The 20,829-nt window shown below is 50.5% G+C and overlaps 1 protein-coding gene across 1 annotated transcript in view; it reads right to left on the bottom strand.

Annotated features, from left to right (window-relative positions):
- LOC134397858 (uncharacterized) overlaps positions 1-19,412 on the bottom strand; it is a 37,538-nt gene extending 18,126 nt beyond the window's left edge. The window contains exons 1-4 of the mRNA XM_063124849.1: positions 19,154-19,412; positions 18,744-19,027; positions 17,063-17,106; positions 16,607-16,684 (exon numbers count right to left, since the gene is read on the bottom strand). Of these exons, the coding sequence (XP_062980919.1) occupies positions 16,607-16,684; positions 17,063-17,106; positions 18,744-19,027; positions 19,154-19,348 (601 nt within the window). The 5' untranslated portion in view covers positions 19,349-19,412. The remainder of the gene's footprint in view (positions 1-16,606; positions 16,685-17,062; positions 17,107-18,743; positions 19,028-19,153) is intronic.
- Between the last annotated feature and the right edge of the window lie 1,417 nt (positions 19,413-20,829).

The following is a 20,829-nucleotide window of genomic DNA, read 5'->3' as shown; positions in this document are numbered from 1 at the left end:
CTCTTTTTCATTACTGAATAGAATTTTATGTTCTGAAAGAAGCTGCTTTTTGCCTCTCATTTGTGAACTAATGAAGGACTGGAACTACCAGGTGCCTGAGAAGTCACTAATCTAAGTTTGTCAATAAGTCACTAACACTAACAACAATAACAACAGCAACAACACATCACTAATAAGTAATAACACTGCAATCCTAAACCTTTTTACCTGGGAGTAAGTCTCACTGAATACTTGCAGTGAGCAGACATGTACAGAATTGCACTATAATATGAGTTTATCAGTTGAAGGATAGGAGCATGTCTAGACCTGCCGATATCCTGGGGATCACCCCAGGATCACCCCTGTGCATCCATCTGACGCACAGGGGATCTTGGGGGTAGGGAGGGATGATTCCTCCCTTTCCCTGGGATATTGGCATACCCTTTAATCCTGACTTTTCCTGCGGTCTCAGGATAATCCTGAGACCGCAGGATTTGTGGCCGGCTGTCCTGGTTTCGTCCCAGCTCCTCGCAAGTAAAAAACAAACAAACCTCACTTTTGCGATCAAGCGCTCATGCTCTCAATTTTTTCTTTAAAAAATGGCAGGTGCAATGCCCTCTTCCTCCTGGGACGTCACATGCTGTGTGTAGACTGAGGGGGAGGATCTCACAATCACCATATTGTGAGATCCTCCCCCCTCTGCAGGTAGGTCTAGATATGCCTCTGGATTACCAGATTTATTTATTTATTTGTTGTATTTGTATACTGCCCCATAGCTGAAGCGCTCTGGGCGGTTCACATAAGATGCATAAGAAATCAAGGGAAATGAATGCACTGCATTTGAAAAATTTAGTAGCAGAGTTGGACAAAATTGCAAGAAAAAAAATGGAGCTGTAAATGTAGTTAACTCGAATGAAATTGTCATGATTTTGAAAAACCCTCTCCGCCATGTTTTACAATGACACCGTGCGTCTTTACTCCATATTGACCTAAGGCAAAGGCTCTCACCTCTGAGTCCCATGAAAATTCAACAATCCCTCCTCCCTACCATGCACAATTTCAATTCCTGGGGGAAACACTGACTTACATTGTACGAAAGCGTCTCTGAAAAGGAGCAAGTTTTTATTTACTGAGCATAAAACAGAAACATTCCCAGCACACAATCTCACTGAAGTTTGAAGTGCTAGCATAAATGTTAATATAATTTGGCTTTTCATTTCTCAAAGCACTCCTGAAATGCCAGCATCAGCAGAGCGCTCATAGATTTTTCTGTGTAAAACAGTAGCCTTGGACCTCACATAGTGAGTTCCTTCGAGCTGTTACTGTTCAGTTCAATGTGTTTCTCTACAGTTTTCTTGTGTCGCAAAGTCATTCTTTGGGACATCTCAAACCAACAATGGCTATCAAAAATATGCACGTTGTTTTTAAGGCTTACTCCCTGCAGTTTTAGTTTGACGGTTGACTTTTGTGTATTTACACAGGACCAGGACTGCAGCAATATGCACATGTGCAACAACTGGGAGATTATTGGAAGGTTAATGATCAAATGTCAGTTGATTTGCAAACACTTAGCACAAGCACATAATCACTCAGTGTGTGAAAAGAAGACTTGGTATATAGAGAGTATAAATATGAGCACCCAGGTGAAGGCACATCCTCCATCCCGTCACTCATTTTATCCATTGATTTTTCTACCTGAGGCATTTATTATTTATTATTATTATATTTATTTGTATCCTGCCTTTTGCCCAATGCTGGGCCTCAAGGCGGCCTTACAAAGTTTAAAATATACATGGCGGGGAGGGAAACAAAACCATAAACAACTAAAAAAATACACAACAAAATTATAAGACATCAACATAGATGGAGGGCTGGATTATTCTCCAAAGGCCTGCTGGAACAAAAAAGTTTTAGCCTGCTTCTGAAAGCCCATCAAGGAGGGAGCCAGCCTAGCTTCCCCAGGAAGAGAGTTCCAGAGCACCGGAGCAGCCACCGAGAAGGCCCTCTCCCATGTTCCCACCAAGCGTGCCTGTGAAGAAGGTGGGACTGAAAGAAGGGCTTCTCCAGAAGATCTTAAAGCATGGGCAGGCTCATAAGGGAGAATACGTTCTTTCAAATAACCTGGACCCGAACCATATAGAGCTTTATAGCTCATAACCAGCACTTTGAATTGTGCCCGGAAACAGACTGGAAGCCAGTGGATCTGTTTTAACAGGGGAATTGTATGCTCCCTGTAACCAGCCCCGATCAACAATCTGGCTGCAGCTCTTTGAACCAGCTGGAGTTTCCGAACACTCTTCAAAGGCAGCCCCACGTAGAGCGCGTTACAGTAATCCAATCGGGATGTAACTAAGGCATGTGTCACCGTGGCCAGGTCCGACATCTCTAGGAACGGGCGCAGCTGGCACACTAGCTTTAACTGTGCAAATGAACTCCTGGCCACCGCCGAAACCTGGGCATCCAGGCTCAGGGCTGAATCCAGAAGTACACCCAAGCTGTGGACCTGTGTCTTCAGGGAGAGTGTAACCCCATCCAACACAAGCTGAATCCCTATTCCCTGATCTGCCTTTCGACTGACCAGGAGCACCTCTGTCTTATCTGGATTAAGCTTCAATTTGTTTGCCCTCATCCAATCCATTACTGCCAACAAACACCGGTTTAGCACAGAAACTGCTTCCTTGGAATTGGGTGGAAAGGACATTGTTTATGGGTTCTGTAGACGGTGGCATGATTCTCCAATTTTGCTTCTGTGTCTACCCAGCACTTTGGGCGAATTTTGGTAGAGCAGGGAAAAAGCAGCATTTAATTATGAGAGTGAAAGAAACTGCAATTTCCTCTTGCATATTTGTGCTGCTTCACTATACCATAGTGCCACCTAGAGGTTATGTAGCAGAAAAGCAGGAGATGAAAAGTTTCTTGGGTACTGCTTCGGATCTCAAGTCTGCGATGCAACCAAAAGTAGATACAGTGGATTAAGAGATGATTAACAGCTTTGTGTAGAAGAGCTGTATGCATACTAGGTAACACAGCATGTCCTATCTCTGTTGCAAGTCACTGAGAACTGCACTTATATGACACCAGTTCTTTCTCCGCTCATAACTGAGGTAGCGATGAAACATGCATCAAGTTTCATAGAGGTGACAAACCAGGCAAGATCAGCTTGTTTGACTACATGTTTGCAGATCTGGGCAGATCTGTTAAATCTGTTTCCACTGATTTCATCCTTTCCCCACCTCTAAGTCTGTTCCTTGCCAGTTTCATCTGAGTTGTGGGGCTGGTTTACAACAAAAAATCTGTATGTATTTCTGTGCACTTTTTTAAAAAATAAAATAAAATGGGTGCATTAATGGACATATTCCCACATTGACTGAAGTGTGTCTGTGTGCATTTTTTTAAAAAAATATGCAATAGGTTTTGCACCGATGTACAGATTTCCAACTGCAAATTGTGACTAATTCTGGGTCCCATTCCGGGAGGTATGGATCAGGTAAATTCATCAAGCAAACAGACAAAAAAACTTGATGAAGCAAATTTCTCACCAGTTCCTAAGTCTGATTCAACTTGGTCCCATTTGTTGTGGCTGTCCAGATTACAGCGAGAAGGCCCTGTCTCCACCTATCTCATCCATATAATGACTGCACCACAGAAGTGACCACAATAGAGCAATTTCAGATTCAAAGGGAGTGAGCAGCTGGTTCCTTTCCCATGGACATGCACTGGCAAGCCACTTTTCTCCCACCCATAAACCACTTTGTCCTGATAGATGGATTCACCAGGCTACGACAGCTTCTCTCTTCAGCACTTCAGGTATGGCAACTCAGGTTGTCCCAGAGGATTACGGGAAGATGGTACCTATGTGCCAGTGAACAGTTAAAGCCCCCCCCCGGTGGTGGGGCAGGACAGTGAAGCTTGAGGAATATTGCCCATCCCCCACATCAGAAACATCGGGCTACTTGCCCAGTTTCAGCTGCACTGATTGGCTGCAACATTTCAGTGATTTGAATAGGGCAATTACCCACCAAAAGAGTCTTCCATCAGCCCTCAATGGCCTTCCATCAGTTCTCCAGATGTTTTGGACTATGTTTCGCTACATAACCTCTAGATGGTGCATATAGTGGAATTACACTAGTGTTTCATTCCACCATTCCCCCAAATACCGAATTTTCAGCAGTCAGAACTTCCCCATGAAAATACTTGGAAAACACATCCTGGAGGATGACAACATCTCAAGCACCCACAAACTCCTGTGAGTAATAGCGAGAACACAATAAAAGCTTTGTCTAGAAAAGCCCTTAGTTACTGGCAGTAAGAGCTTTAACCTAAAACAGTGGTGGACACAGCTGAAAGCAAAAGGTAATTTTGGCCCCACCAAAAATTACCTTTTTGCCTTCAGCCCCTCCCACCACTTCGATGTGGTCCCCAAGAGATTCTCTGAAATGGGACACAGCCCCTGGGCTGGAAGAGGTTATGTGTCTCTGATCTGGCACAATATTGTCTACACTGGCTTGCAGCAGCTCTCCCAGGTTCCAGACGGGTTTTTCTCTCTCCCCTAGGTATTTATTTATTTTTATTATTTATTATAAATAAATAAATAGGTAGAGATGCTGGAACCTGGGACTTCTTACCAAGCGAAGTATGTGATCTACCTTGGTGCTGTGTACTTTCTACAAGCCAGCTGCCGTGTTTCTACAACACCTCCTGCCTTCTTGGGAGACAATAACAAGGCCTGCTAAGTAATCCACAAAGCTTTATTTAAGCAATAAACATCTCTTCCCACCCGAAGAGAGTCTAATCTCTTGGAACTTTCCCCTAGGCAAAACTATGCAAATTAAGCGAGACAATTGTCCAGTCAAGAAGAATGGAAAACCTTTTCCCAAAATGTGTTAACTTCAGAGAGACTAGTTCTGAGGCAGCTTCTGACACGATGCGAGCCAGGCCGACTTTCTTTCACCTTCCTTTTGCTCCGCCTGTTTTAGTAAGCAGTGTACTCTAGGATCGGCTAACCTGTCAGTGCTCTCTCCTTCGGAAGAACGTTGGCTTCCCACTGACTGTGTATCCTTTGCCCTTGATGAGATAAGTCCTGGAGAGAGTTCACCACCAGCTGGTGAAGAACCAGTGAGAGCTTTCTCCCCCACTGGTACAGGCTGGCCTGTGTCTGGTGCCGACTCCTCTACTTCAGAGTCTGATTCTGATTGATTACCTGAAACACCTTCTTCCAAACTAGGGGGAGAAGGTCTAGACATGAGACCAACAAAGGGCTGGGTGGGAGCCTTGCCATCCCTCCAGAACTGGATTTGAATCCTTACTCCCCATTGTTTGATACAGTATCTCTGTGGATTGCTTATGTCACATCTGCACTCACCTCTGCCAGACTTCCTTGCCTGCCACAAAGACTCTGCCATGTTAAAACCCTGTCATGTTGTCACGATCCGGGGCATGGGTGGCAGGATCCTTAGGCAGGAAAGCCGGGGCCGGGATGGACGGAGGCGGAACTGGCTTGGGTGGTTGGAATACTGGTGGAGCAAGCTGGGAGTGAGGCACGGGTCTCGGGTGGCAGAGTCCAACAGAGGGCCAGAGGCAGATCCAGGAAACAGGCACAAGGTCAGACACAGGTTCAGAATCCAAGCAGGGGCCAGAGGCAGAAGAGAAGTCCAGTCAACAAGCAGGCAAGGTCCGGGCAGGGATCAAGGCAAGAGGCAGAGTCCAGGAGGAACAGAGTCCAAACAAGGACCAGAGGTAAAAGTCAATGGTCGAAGGCAAAGCAAGGTTCAGGCATGTACCAGGTAGGAAAGGTGGCAGAAGCATGGTCGAGACATGCAAGAGGTCCAGCAAGGCGAGATTTGTGGTAGCAAATGGTCAGGAACCGGCTACAGCTAGCACGAAAGACGGTGTTGCTGTGGCAAAGGCTGAAGGGGAAATGCAGTTCTTATAAAGGCCTTTCCTGGCCACTGCCAGCTGTTCTGTATGAGTCCATCTGGGAGTGCCTACTGGTCTGGGCCTGAACCTTTAAGGCTTTACCAGCCAGGGCTTGCATCCTGCGAAGCCCTGTGGCTGGTTATATGGAAAGCTGCCGCCAAATGGTGCTGCAGGACAGGACAGATCCTGACACAGGTCAGCATTTTGATACCAACAGGGAGGTGTACAGATGTGATCTCATAATTGGTGATGGTGTTTTGTTGTTGCCCTGGGAGGCATGTGATGTAACAATATAGATGGTGTACCCCCCCCCCCACTTTCCCTACCATCAACTGTGTGGTGGTGCAAATCACGGGAACTGGGTTCATGTAGTAGTAGGATGGGTGAGGAAGACACATGCTGACCTCATACTAGCATGTGGGGCCTCCAGCCCACCAGGACCTCCTGTTCTCTAAAATGGGGGTGGGAGTAAGGAAATGGTGAGAAATTTATAAAACAAGAACTGGGATTTATTTAACAAGGAAGGGGAAAAGCAGGCGGGGGAGGCAGCAAAACAAATATTCAAATAATACATGATTTAAAGTGTCTAAATAAGATGGAGGGCAGGGCAATAGTTATATGGTCCACAAAGGTAGGTTATTTCTTAAAACCTGTCTGTGGCTGTGCAGTCCAGGACTAAAAGGTAACTGTAGGCCTCAATTATTGACTCTTGGTTATGGAACAATTGCTATCTGGTAACTGGAGGAAGGGAAGGGCAGAATACTGCTGGTGCTCTCTTTCCTGGTCTTTCTTTACTCAGCCTCCTTGGGACGTCTCTTTTCTGTCTCTTTCTCTTCAGTTTCTCAGAACCTTCCTTCATGATCTCTGATGTTTACCACATGGGACTGAAATCTTGCATCCTCACCATGTTTTCCTTCTTCCAGATTCTTCGTAGGTTTTACAATGGGCTCCTTTAGATGGCAGACCCATGACTTGAATTGAAAACTTCATTTCTCAGCAATGCTCTATATGTTCAATGAAACATCGCCATCTAGTGGATTTATTACAGTGCAAAGCCAGCATTACACACTGCCAATAAACTGCATTAACTTTTATTTCAGCTTATCTCCAATCTCTTAAAGAATGGAATTAAGCTCAAAAAGTGTAGGAAGTGTTCTGAAGGGTGACAATGTTGTGTAAAGGACCTGTAAACTTCCATGATTGGCCAATCACACGCAAGCAATAAAAGACTCTTGTAGAAATGTTCTCTGTCTCCTCCCAGTTGGCGCACTAGCTTTAACTGTGCAAATGCACTCCTGACCACTGCTGAAACCTGGGCATCCAGGCTCAGGGCTGAATCCAGGAGTACACCCAAGCTGCAAACTTGTGTCTTCAGGGGGAGTGTAACCCCATCCAATACAAGCTGAATCCCAATGACCTGATCTGCCTTTCGACTGACCAAGAGTAGGGATGTACTCCGCTCCGCTTAGAATCGCAGAATCAGAAGCGAATTGGCCTGCTCCGCCTTGCCCAGAGGCATAGTAGAAGTGAACTGGGGACCCTTAGAAGCATGGCGAAGAGAAGCGGCCATAGGAGAAGCGCTTCTCTTTTCACGGAGCGATCCACCCGCCATTTTGGATAATTTCGCCCATAGGATTGCATTGCGGAAAAGATTAAGGCATAACTGTGTTGTTTTTAAAGCTATCTTTCTGAAATTTCTTGTGCTTAGAGAGTTGTGGCTGGGAGTCATTTTGAGCCTACTCTCAGCACTCTGCATGGTGTGGTTCGCTTGCTATAATTTTTTTAAAAATCGGGTAAAAAAAGCGGGAGAGGTACCTTTTTGAAGTGCTGAGAGGCAGATTCAACTCCCAGTCATGATCACATGATCCCAAAGTTGGAGGAGGGGATAGGCAAAATGGGATACTTAGTAACTTGGGATACTGGGAAACTTCTCTTTCTTAGTCTGAACAGACTTTTCCCAGGGTTTTTTTAAAACAGTAGCCCCAACAAATGCACAAACACAACCTGAAATCATATATTAAGCAAATAAATAACAGATAGGAAACACAGCACTGCTACCCACCCTAACTTGGTGAACAACTGAATAGATGTGGTGCAAGGGGATGAGGTCCCCTAGGGCATGTGGACGTGCCCAGTGCACACACCCTCCCACCCTTGGAGGGTCATCAGAGCCCTCCAAAGAGTAACCAGTGGAGACTAATGCCTGTCATGTGTTGAAGTGACAGGTAGCTTCTTAAGACTGGTACTTACTTAGGGCCAGTCAAAAATTGGCATATCACCCTCCCCCTGGGCACGTCCACTTTCCTCTTACTGGTAAAAGACAGACAGAGCCTTTTTAAAAAAATTCTTCCTGTTGTTTATTCAGCAACACTGCTGCTTTTAATTCCACCCCTCCTTTGTTTATTTATTTATTCCATTTTATATTTACACCCCATAGCCCAAGCTCTCCTGGCTTTTCCTCTTCAGTGAAGTCAGGCAGGCTTTCATTGTGGTTCAACTCCTTGTTGTTGTTGTTGTTGTTGTTGTTGTTGTTGTTATTGCTATTAATATTAATAAGTACTGCTATTATTAACATTACTATTGTTGTTGTTGTTTAATAATGGCTGTGATCACAGTGCAGTCAATCAACTCTGAAGCAAGGATCACAAAGCTTTACTCTTATCCTCCCAGCCTCCTAGTTATGGGATGCAAAAGAAAAGGCATCTCTCTGTGCTGCTCCCGCCTCACAGGGATGGTTTACATTAGGGGTGTGCACGGACCCCCCGCTCCGCTTCACTTGCAGATCTGCCATTTTTCGGATCGGGCCGCTCCGCCCCGCCCCCGCTCCGCCCACTTCCGCTCCGCTCCGCTCCGCTCGGAGCTCCGGATCCGGATCGGAGCTCCGTTTTCCCCCCCCATAGGGTTGCATTGAAAGCTAAAAAAGTAAACAACTTTTTTTCTGTTCAAGTTAGAAACCTCACGTTTGGCACCATGACACCTCATGGGGGTATACACACGCACGCCAAGTTTCAAAGCAATCGCATCATCCCCTGATTTTTGGGGAATTTTTGAAAATCGGGCACCCCATTCACACCCCTCTCCATAGCTCCGTCAATTTGCATGTTAGAAACCTCAAACTCGCCACCATGACAGCTTATCCATGTGTCCACATGGACGCCCAGACTCAAGGCAGTCCCATCATCCCCTGATTTTTGGGGAATTTATGAAAATCCAACACCCCTTTCCATAGCTCCGTCAATTTTGCACGTTAAAAAAAAAACTCAACTCACCACCATGACAGCTTATCCAGGGATACATACGCACGCCGAGACTCAAGGCAGTCCCATCATCCCCTGTTTTTTGGCGGGGCTTAAACCTGCAAAATTTGGAACTTCCAAAACTCCAAGTGAGCGCAGAAGGACTTCTCCCCTGAGTCAAAGCCACACACACACAACATCCCTGCGAGGTGGGCAGGGGAGGAGGGAGGGAAGGCAGGCAGGCATGCAGCTGGCATTTCTGGGGGCATAAGGAAGGGAGCCAAGGATAAGCCAGTAATGCATATAAAATGGAATAAATAAATAAATAAACAAAGGAGGGGTGGAATTAAAAGCAGCAGTGTTGCTCAATAAACAGCAAGAAGAATTTTTTAAAAAAGGCTATATCTGTCTTTTACCAGCAATAGGGGGACATGCCCGGGGGAGGGGGAAGTAGCTGCCAGTTCAACTCAAGACAGCCATTGCTTCACCAAGAGCTCTGAGATTGAGAAGTAAACTCTCACTTCAACTCATAATAGGCATCGCTCCACCACTAAGAAGTAAACGCTCACTTCGACTCATGATAGGCATTGCTCCACCGTTTTACTCTCTTTGGAAGGCTCTAATGGCCTTCCAGTGCAGGAGAGAGTGGGGGCACATCCACGATGAGATGCCCTAGGGGAGCTCATCCCCTTGCACCACATCTTTTCAGTTGTTCCCCAAAGTTAGGGTGGGTAGCAGTGCTGTGTTTCCATCTCTTATTCTTGGTTTAGTATATGATTTCAGGTTGTGTTTGTGCATTTGGTGGGGCTACTGTTTTAAAAAACACTGGGAAAAGCCCGTTCAGATGAAGAAAGAGAAGTTTCCCAGAATCCCAAGTTACCCGTTTTGCCTATGCCCTCCTCTAACTTTGGGATCATGTGATCATGACCGGGAGCTGACTCTGCCCCTCAGCCCTTTGAAAAAGGTATTTTTCCCACCGATTTTTTAAAAAATTCTAGCGCGCGACCCGCACGACGCAAAGAGGTGAGAGTAGTCTCAAAATGACCCCCATCCACGACTCTCTGTGCACAAGAATTTTCAGAACGATAGCTTAACCCCCCCCCTTGTCTCACTTGTTTCAGCGCCACCAGCTCCCTGGAAAACCAGGGGGCTGGTGTAGCTCCACTTCACGAGAGAGGATGCTCAGGAGCAATTGTGTCCAACACCCTGGCCATTTCTCCATTCCAGAGATTGACCACGGCTTTAACAGAATCTCCTGCCAAGGCAACAGGAAAAACCCCAAGAGCCATCAGGAAACCATTCGGATCCATCAGCCTCCTAGGGCGGACCATCTTAATTGGTCCTCCACCTCTGCAGAGGTTCTGAGTGCCAGCAAGTCTAAACCCCACCAGGTAGTGAGTGATCTGTCCATGACAACGGAACTGTAGAAAGTTCTTCCAATATCACATCATGGTCACCCAATCCAGCACAGAAAATGAAGTCCAAAGTGTGCCCAGCAGCTTGGGTGGGGCCAGATACTATTTGGGACAGCCCCGTGGTTGTCATGGCAGACATGAAGTCTTGAGCCAACAGGGCAGCCTCAGCATGGATGTTGAAATCCCTCAGCACAACAAGCCGAGGGGACTCCAACACCAACCCCAAGACTACCCCGGCTAGCTCAGGAAGGGAGACTGTTGAGCAGTGGGGTGGATGGAACACCAACAGAATCCCTATTCTGTCTCAGGCACCCACCTTCAGATACACACATTCAAACCCCGCACACCAGGACAGGGCACCTGGTCAGGGGGATGGAATCCCGATAGACCACTGCCACTCCACCTCCCCGCCCTCCAAGCCTTGCTTGCTGCTAGACAGAGAATCCTGGTGGGCAAAGCTAAGAGAGATTAACACCCCCAGCTTCATCCAACCAGGTCTCTGTGATACAGGCCAGGTCAGCATGCTCATCCAGGATCAGGTCCTGGATAATAGTCATTTTCCCATTCACCGACCTGGCGTTCACCAGCAGCAATTTCAACCCAGGTGGTTGAAATGAGAATAATAATACCAAGGCCCCTTTTCGGATTTCTTTCAGAGTGATTAGACTGTTATCAAAGAAGGTGAAAGGTGCCTAAAGGGATTCATATTAATCAAGGACAATTGCAGAATATTGGTGACAGAGACCTGAACTTAGCATTCACTTTCCCTTCCCGAAAGAAGGAATTTGCAAGCATAACCAGAACTGTCACTTGAGGCACAGGTGAACTCAGTGGCAAAGAGCACCTTTTATCAGCTTAGGTTGATATACCAACTACGCCCTTATCTGGACAGAGATAGCCTAGCTACAGTTATCCATGCTCTGATAACCTCTTGTTTGGATTACTGCAATGCGTTATACGTGGGACTGCCTTTAAAAACAGTCTGGAAACTTCAGCTGGTACAAAACAGGGCAGCCTGTTTACTGACAGGGACTGGCCGGCGAGATCACATTATGCCAGTCCTTTTACAACTTCGTTGGCTGCCAGTCCAGGTCCAGGCCTGATTCAAAGTGCTGGTATTGACATTTAAAGCCCTAAACGGTTTGGGGCCAGGTTATTTGAAGGAACGCCTCCTCCCATATGTACCTGCCCAGAACTTAAGATCATCTACAGGGGCCCTTCTCCATGAGCCCCTGCCAAAGGAAGTGAGGCAGGTGGCTACTAGGAGGAGGGCTTTCTCCGCTGTGGCACCCCGGCTGTGGAATGAGCTCCCCAGAGAGGTCCGCCTGGTGCCTACACTGTACTCCTTTCATCACCAGCTGAAAACCTTTTTATTCTCTCAGTATTTTAACACTTAATTATAACTTAAATTTAAATTTTACTGTTCTAACTCTGTATTTTAATCTTATATCAATTTTGCTGTGTGGTTTTATCCTGGTTGTGCTTCTTATACTGTATTTTGTATTTATCCTTTTAACCTGTTGGTTGTTTTATTATGGTTTTAATTTTTGTGAACCGCCCAGAGAGCTTCGGCTGTTGGGCGGTATAGAAATGTAATAAATAAATAAATAAATAAATAAACAAACCTTCCAGGGATGCCACCACTTTATGCAGATGGCAGATGCTCTAATGGTCATTTCATTCAGCTTTCCCCAACCTGGTGCCCTCTAGCCAGCATGGCTAATGGTCATGAATTCTGAAGGTTGCAGTCCAAAATGTCTGGAGGGCACTAGGTTGGAAAACACTGATTTAGATCATTGACACTGTGGGCGTTACTAGACGGGGCTCTAGCGCGCGTTACCTTCCGCAGTCACGTCGAGGCTTCCAGATGACGTTCACGAGGATCCGCCGTTATCCTGCGGTGAAGCCTCTTTCTCCCGACTTTAAAAAAGTGAGTTCTAGTGCGCCTTTTCCTGCCGTCCCGTGGTAATTCGGAGTACGTGTGGGAGGATGTGAGGTCACTGCGGTCTGCACTGGGCAGGAAAAGGTGTGCTAAGGGGGAGTGGTCAGCAGCTTCGGTCAAGCCGCCTCCGCCATTTGCGCTCAGTCCGCCAGCTGGGGCAGCGCAGCGGAGCGGCTTTTTTTTTTATTCCCCCAGTGACAGTTTGCGCAGGAATGGAGGAACGGAAAAGTGGCTGGTGACTCCTTGCGGTGGGCAGCTACCGTGGCCGCATAATGGCAGTGCTGTACGCTGCCTGTTAGTGTGGGTACCAGGCTGGCAGAGGGCAGAGCTGTTTGTGGGCTGCTGCCATAGCTACGGCCAGATGTGGGTTGGCTCCTTGGGATGGGGCACAGGGCACAGAGGCGGTCATCGCCGCAGACACCTCAGAGGCATGATGGGAGATGTAGGCACAGAGTGCCCATGCAGAGTGCCCATGCAGATGTAGGGTCAGGAAAAGGCGTGCTTAGGGGAGTGGCCAGCGGCTTCGGTCAAGCCGCCTCCGCCATTTGCGCCCAGTTCGCCAGCTGGGGCAGTGCGGCGGAGAGGCTTTTTTTATTATTCCCATAGCTACATTTCGCGCAGGACCGGAGGACCGGAAAAGTGGCTGGTGAGCTACTGCGGGTGTGGGTGGGCAGCCAGCTGGAAGGAACCGGCTGGCAGAGGGCAGCAAGCGAGGGTGGGCAGTCATCTTCCAGCGGCCACCGGGCAGCAGGTGAAGGAAGCCCCTTTAAAATGGCTCACTACACTCCCCTGCCCTTCGGACTGCATTTGCAAGGGGGGGGAGCAAGGGGGGGTTGGTGTCGGACCTCCGGTGGTGCGGAAAGTAACGAGCCCCGTTCTCTCTGCTTAGCCCCTGAATAGGTATCAGTCATGGGGCCAAAAGGGCGGGGCATGACATGGAGACACCAAGAGATCCTAGATCTGCTGGACATTTGGGGAGAAGAAAGGATTCAGGAGCAGCTGAGGGCTAGCCACCGCAACTTTAATGTGTTCGAACAAGTGGCACGGGAGATGGGCAGGAGAGGCCATGAGCGAACCGCCAAAGAGTGTCGCACTAAAACCAAGGGCTTGTGGTCAGACTACCGGTGTGTGAGGAACCATAATGAGAGGTCAGGCAACAATGCCACCACGTGCCCCTACTATCAGAAATTACATTACATTCTCCGTGGGGATACCACGACGCGCCCCAAACACGTGGCAGGCAGTCTGAGAATTATTCGGACACAGTCCACACGTGTAACTTCCCGAGCCACTCAGCCACCACCCTCTCCTCCTGTGGGCTCCCAGGACATGTCTGAGGACGCCAGCGAAACCACCTCACTCAGCAGGGATGTGGACGAAGACACATCAGCTGGTGAGTGTGCCCGTCTGGCTCCCCCAGCCCACCCCTACACCTCCCCACCAACTTCGGCAATGGGACTGCAGAGCCACCCCACAGGCTTGCTGGTAGGGGGCGGGAGGTGGGGGCACAAGCACAGCATCCCATGCCAGTGGGAATCCTCTCTTCTCCACGCAAAATGCCTGGAGGAGGGGGGCCTGGAAGGGCTGCATTTGAGGCCCCTGCATCTCTGGGGAGGGGAAGCTGCCCTTCCCCCTACCTCCAATGCTTTCTCCTACATGCCACCAGATGATGAAGAATCCGGCAATGTAGCTGCAGACTCTGCCAGCAAAGCAGGTGAAGGCACCAGCAGCCAGACTGGACTGAACTGTGAGTATGTGCCCACCATACAGCATCCCCACAACCATGGGCATTGATCCTTGGCAGAGGGTGGACTGGCAAACGGTGAGGTATGAGTGTGCTTGGTGACATAGGCCTGACTTTGCCTTGACAGGCCCCCCAGAACCCACTTAAGGTGGCTCCAGGGACAGCCCAGATAGAGGACGTGCTCCTGGTGAGTACTCTGCACTCCTCAGGTGTGCATGTGTGCTCCTGCAACCACTCAGACACGCTGGGGACGTGGCAGCACTAACACACAGGTGTGTGGCCACATGTAGGTAGGCAAGGATCTACACGGCACCCTGGCAGGTGCCCTGTGCTGAATGCCCTGAATGGGGGAAGGTGCAGTTAGTGTGGTGGGTCGGTGTGATTGAACTGCCTTCAGTCCATCACACCAACAGGAGGGGAGCAGTGGGGGAAGATCTTGGGAAGGAGCCTGCAATTCCCCAGATGCACCAAGGTCGATGCTGTGGGAGTGGGAGTGGGAGTCAGCATTCCTCAGCCATGGGAACGGCTCTCACAGATAACAGAACAGCAGAAGTCTGGGGCTGGAATGCAATGTTGTGAGTTAGCCACCCACCAGCAACACTGCCAGCTGCTTAGTTGCTAAGGGCAGTTCTAGCCGCACAACCACACCCTTTCGCTGCCAGGCAGGAAGGGGCACTTCACCTGCTGTGCCCTCTTGTGCAATTGGGCGGCTAGATGTGCAGCAGTGTGCTTGCCCAAGGTGGTGGTGTATCTGTATGGCACTGCACACTCCACCTGATCCTCACCTCCCCTGTTCAGTGCTGCAGCATGTGTCTGAATTGCCAACCTTCTCCACACAGATCCAGGGGTGGCAAACCCCAGAGCCACCCTGTCACCTGCCTCTCGCCTTGCAGAGATTCGCAACCGTCGCTCCCAGAGGAGAGGAGGAGATGCTGCTCTGGAGATCATGCGCCAGGCAGCAGCAGACAACGCCCGCATCCTCCAAATCCTTGAGCGTGACTCTGAGAACTTCAGCGAATATCTGGACATCGCAAGGCAGCAACTCCAAGTAGATGCTGAAAACGGGGCAGCAATGGTGCGCTGTGTGGATAGGGTAGCCACCTGTCTGGAGGAGCTGGTCGGTGGCATGCGTGGTCTGAGGACTGGCCCCCCTACGCATAGGGATCGCCCTGTGAGGGCACTGCCTCTTACTGGCCCACAAACTGATGGAGTGAGAGGCAGGGACCCAGTGGAAGACCTACTCCCTGGCCCACTCTGGGAGGAGGCTCCCGAACCCCCACCCCAGAGGGAGGAGACCCCATCCCCACCCCAGAGGGAGGACACCCCATCCCCACCCCAGCAGCAACCTCTTTGTGCCCCATCCCAGGGGGGGAAAGGCAGGGCAAAAGGCAAGGCAGCCCCACCGGCTGTGGGGCCTTACGGCAGGGCCAAGGCAGACCCACCGGCTGTGGGGCCTTACGGCAGGGGTAAGGCAGCCCCAGCGGCTGTGGGGCCTGAGACCAGGGCCAAGGCAGCCCCACCGGCTGGGGGGCCTTACGGCAGGGGTAAGGCAGCCCCACCGGCTGTGGGGCCTGAGACCAGAGCCAAGGCAGCCCCACCGGCTGGGGGGCCTGAGACCAGGGCCAAGGCAGCCCCACCGGCTGTGGGGCCTGAGACCAGGGCCAAGGCAGCCCCACCGGCTGTGGGGCCTCACGGCAAGGGTAAGGCAGCCCCAGCGGCTGGGGGGGCTCAGCCCAGGGCCAAGGCAGCCCCAGCGGCGGTGGGGGCTCCGGCCAGAGCAGCCCCAGCGGCTGTGGGGGGGAATGGAAAGGCCAGGAGCAGGCACCTGGAGCCTGCAGCAGCTCCCCCTGCACTGCCTGGGGAACCACACAGCCCACCCGCCAAGCAGCAGCGCAGGTAGTGGCCGAAGCGTAACCCCAAGGAGCGCCAGCCCTACTCCCCATGAAGGGGGGGAAGGTAGTATTGAGTGTGGGGTGGAGTGGGGTGGCTCACCATTCCTCCTAGTCCTGCCAGGGATCCTGGCCAAGCACTGCATAGAAGCGCGCACACACCTTTAAGCAAAATATATTAGATTTATTTTTTTTATAAACATTACATAATTTGTATGGTTTTTTTTAACAACAACAAAGAAAAGCTTTATTTTTCTGATAAACATTATTTTGTAAAACATTAATAAAAAAATAAAAATGGGACAGTCACGGGTCGTGCCGCTCGTGAGCATCCTGCCTGCAGGATGTCTTTAGCTCCCAGACATCCCGCTCCAGGCGGGTGACCCTCCGTTCCAAGGAGCGCACTGCGAAAGGAAAGATGGTATTAGTGATGTATGCTGCAGCACCCCCCCATGAGCACACCAAACACTAGAGTCACTACTTACTTGTTCTGCGCACCGTCCCCTCTAAGCGGCTGAACGACCGCACGAGGTCTGGAGTGACGGCCACAGCAGCTCCATCACCTGTCACAGAAAAGAAGGGGTGTTGAGGAGGTGAGGGATGGGAGTGGGGAGTGCACAACCAGAACTGTAGTGAGGGAGTGGGTGGGCAGGTGGAATGGTGCACAACCTGGCAGGGAGGAGGCCACATACGTGTTCATTTGGATGCCACTAGACTGATGTGCACCACTCCCTCTCCAATGAATGCGGCCTCTTCCCCAAGCCCGCAAGCAGAAGGTGCGTGGAACCAGCACCAACCCCTGCTTGTGGTAGGGCTGTGGACTTACCAGGTGGTGCGGTGGGTGGGCTGCAGGGAGGTTGCTCTGGCGGGGCCGCCTCAGGAGGGGGGCCTCCCTCCCCACTGCCCTCCTCTGCTTGGTGCTGCTCCTCCTCAGCTCCCACAGGCTCCTCCTGGCACACAGCCTGGAGGCGGGCACGCTGAAGCCCTGTGAAGGTAATAGGCAGGTATGCATCAGTTAGTGGGCCAGGACATTCATTGCGCAATGAGATGCCACATTGGAACCCACATTACATGGGCATGGTAAGCAGCTCTAGGGGCCACTGCCTACATGGAACCAGGATGGGGGATGGCCTTTGCACCTGGCTGCCAACATGCATTATACATGGGCTGGGATGGAGAAATGACAAGTTGCCCAAGGCAGTGGCATGAGCCTGAGTGCAACCACCACACAGAGGGGCAATGATTATAGCAGGTGGTGCAGGGCAGCTTCAGCATGGCTGCAGTGTTGGGGGATGGGGCACAGTGATACAAAGGGTACTTACTTGTTGGCACCGCTCCTCCCACGAGGGTCGCCCAGCCCGATCCCACAGCTCATGCAGGAGGGCGTAGAAGGGGGGCTGGGCTCTCCTAGGAGGGCTACCCCGGTAGCACTCCAGAGCCTCAAAGAAGGCTGCCTTTAGCCCTTTGAATTTGCTACTGCACTGCTCAGCAGTGCGGGAGTAGCCCGCGATGGAGAGGCTCCTTGCAGCCCTCTTGAAAATATCTATAGTCTGGAGGCTGGAGCTCCTCATGAGGCGCTCCGACCTTCCAGACTGCAGGAGGAGCTCAAGGAGCATCTCCATCTCGGGCTCCTGCCAGTAGGCGACCCTCCGAGGCTCCATCTTGACCGGGGTAGGCCTGACGTACGCACCCCCTGTTGACGTTTTTCGGAACTGCGTACATGCGCAAATAAGCGGCCGATGCCAATAAGCACGGTTTGCCCTTCGGAGACATACGCGCCCCCTGTTGACGTTTTCCGAGATTGCGGATGTCCGCAAATAAGCGGACGATGGCGATAAGCATGGTTTGCCCTTCGGGCTACATTTAGGATGATTACAGGTTGCGCAGTTTGACTGGAGTTTATTATTATTACTAATTTATATAGCACCATCACTGTAGATGGTGCTGTACAGAGTAAACAGTAAATAGCATACATGTGGGCATACATAGCATATATATTATTGCATACATGTGGGCGTACATAGTATATATTTTATTGCATACATGTGGGTGTAAATAGCCTAGATTTGATTGCATACATGTGGGCGTAAATAGCCTAGATTTGATTGCACACATGTGGGCATACGCCTGTTACTCTGGGGTAAAGGACTGGAAGGACTGCACAGGGGAAGAAGCACAGTCCAATTTTATGAGGCAGGCTGTCAGCGGCGGTTAGCCCACAGGAACTCTCTGACAGCATCCCGCACCTTGTGCCCTTCCCGGGTGTGGCGATTGGCCTCATTGACGTAGGGCTCGCCCAGAGTAGCCAGCTCAACAGATTTGTGCTCCGCCGCCTCCACGAGCATGGCGTGCCCCTTGGTTTCGCAGATGTTGTGCAGGATGACGCAAGCACTGATGACCGAAGGGATGTTTTCTTCCGCCAGCTCCAGGCGCACGCCTATGCTCCGCCACCTCCCCTTGAGGCGGCCGAATGCCTGCTCCACCACAAGGCGTGCTCGCCTAAGACAGCGGTTGAAGTGGGCTTGCTGTGGAGTGACTGCCCCACCATAGGGTTTCATCAACCACGCACGCAAAGGGTATGCGCCATCCGCAATAATGAGGGGTGGAATCTGCTGCCCGTGCAATCTGATTGTTGGATGGGTAGGCACGAAGACACCTGCATCCATCGTCTCACAGAGGCCTGAGTTGGCAAAGACATAGGCATCATGGTTCTTGCCGCTCCATCCTATTTCCACATTGATGAACCGCCCCTTGTGGTCGCAGGTCCCCTGCAGAATCATGGAGTAGTCGTCCTTCCTGTTTATGTTTTCTGAGGCTTGGTGTATCGGAGATTGGATAGGAATATGGCTGCCATCCACCGCGCCCACACAATGAGGGAACCCCAGCTCCCCAAAAACATGCATGATCTGTGGGGCAGAAAACACAAACGGCATATTAGTGACAGCTCCATTGTTCCGAAGTTGCGGACCTCCGCAAAAGTGAGTGCCTGTTCCCAGCGCATTCCCCCACCCCATCCCCCATCCCCCACTCACCTCTGCCACGTTCCCAATCTTGACTGTACGAGCTAGGAGGGTCATTTCCATGGCAAAGCACACCTCCAGGACTATTTGTGCCGCCGTAGAGCAGCCTACCCCGAACTGCTCTGCTGTGGTCCTGTAGACGCAAGGGGTAGCCAGCCTCCATAGGGTGATGGCTAGGCGTTTCTCCACTGGGATAGGTCTACGCATGACAGTCAACCTCCTGTCCAGATGCGGCCGCAACTCCTCCACGATTTCAAAAAAGGTGCCCCTGCTCATGTGGAAATTGCTCAGCCATTGCTCATCGTCCCACTCCTTCAGGACAAAGTTCTCCCACCAGTCCTTGCTCCTCGGCCGGGCCCAGAAGCGGCGGCGTGTGTCGCGGACGTAGTCGCCATACGCGGCCAGCATGGCTAGCCTCGTTCAGCAGAGGGCGGCCCGCAGCTCGCTGCGGCGGAGTAGCCACCTCCCCAGTTGTTCCTGCAACTGCCACCGCCTGGCAGCCACCTCTGCACGGAGGCGCTGATACTCCAACAGAAGCAAGATCAGCATGCCTATGGCCGCGCAAAGATCGTCACGGTCCTCGTCAGGGAGCATAGTTGCCCTCTCTTGGCTATCATTTCCCGCACAGACTCGCACACACAGCCACCTCTGCTGCCCTGATATGCTGCATCCAGACAATGCGCTTCCGCTGGCGCAGCTGTTTCTGCCAGATGTGGGTTGGCTCCTTGGGATGGGGCACAGGGCACAGAGGCGGTCATCGCCGCCGACACCTCAGAGGCATGATGGGAGATGTAGGCACAGAGTGCCCATGCAGACGATTGACCTCGGGTCATATTACACCCGCCACGACCCCCATCAGGAAGTGAGCGCATCAATGCCCTCAACAGCACCAGCAGCACTTCAGCTGGCACTGGCACTGCCGCCGCTGCCGCCACCGCCGCCGCCGCCGCCACCGCCAGGGCCGGCGGCGGCATCGCTGACAGCTGCGCAAGTTTGCGGTCTTTCGGACTTGCGCAAACCGTGCAGCGAGCGAAAAAAAAGCCACGGCAATCAGGCCGGTGTGGCTGCGCAACCGTGCTTGCGGCGGAAGCAGCACAACCGGCGCAAACTTCTGCCACAAATCGAAGGCAGGTGTGGAGCATGAGGCGTCACAGCTGAACGGGAAAATCCGCTTTCACCGCTCCTCAACGACGGAACACCCGATAGGTCTAGCAAAGCCCTGTGTGCTTCTTTGGTATGGTAGAGGATAATGATTGTTGCTGTTGTTGTTTTGTACATGATGTTTATATACTCCTTTTCACACAAACACACATGCTGTTCTGCTCATAAGGGCCCCAGAGAGGCATTTTTTCAATAATAATAATAATAATAATAATAATAATAATAATAATGTATTTCTTACCCGCCTCTCCAATTGAATCGAGGCAGGGAACAACAACAAGCATAAAATACATAAAATACTGATTAAAAACATGGTATAAACAGGGATTGGTCTGAAAATTTGGAGTAATTCATGCTCTATTGTCTGATACAGACATGTTTGTTACATACAGAACAGCATTATTTGCTATTGCAGCCAGAAAGATTTATAATAAATACCATCAGTCCATAGCTGTAAATGATCAAGGTGGCCAATTTATTTAAGAATGCAAATGACAGCCATTGTTTACTTTGAGGGACCTTTTTAA

This window comes from Elgaria multicarinata, chromosome 4 (assembly GCF_023053635.1).
Source record: "Elgaria multicarinata webbii isolate HBS135686 ecotype San Diego chromosome 4, rElgMul1.1.pri, whole genome shotgun sequence".
Classification (NCBI taxonomy): domain Eukaryota; kingdom Metazoa; phylum Chordata; class Lepidosauria; order Squamata; family Anguidae; genus Elgaria; species Elgaria multicarinata.
The sequence above is the reverse complement of the archived record's forward strand: the minus strand, read 5'-3'. Positions and strand labels throughout refer to the sequence as shown.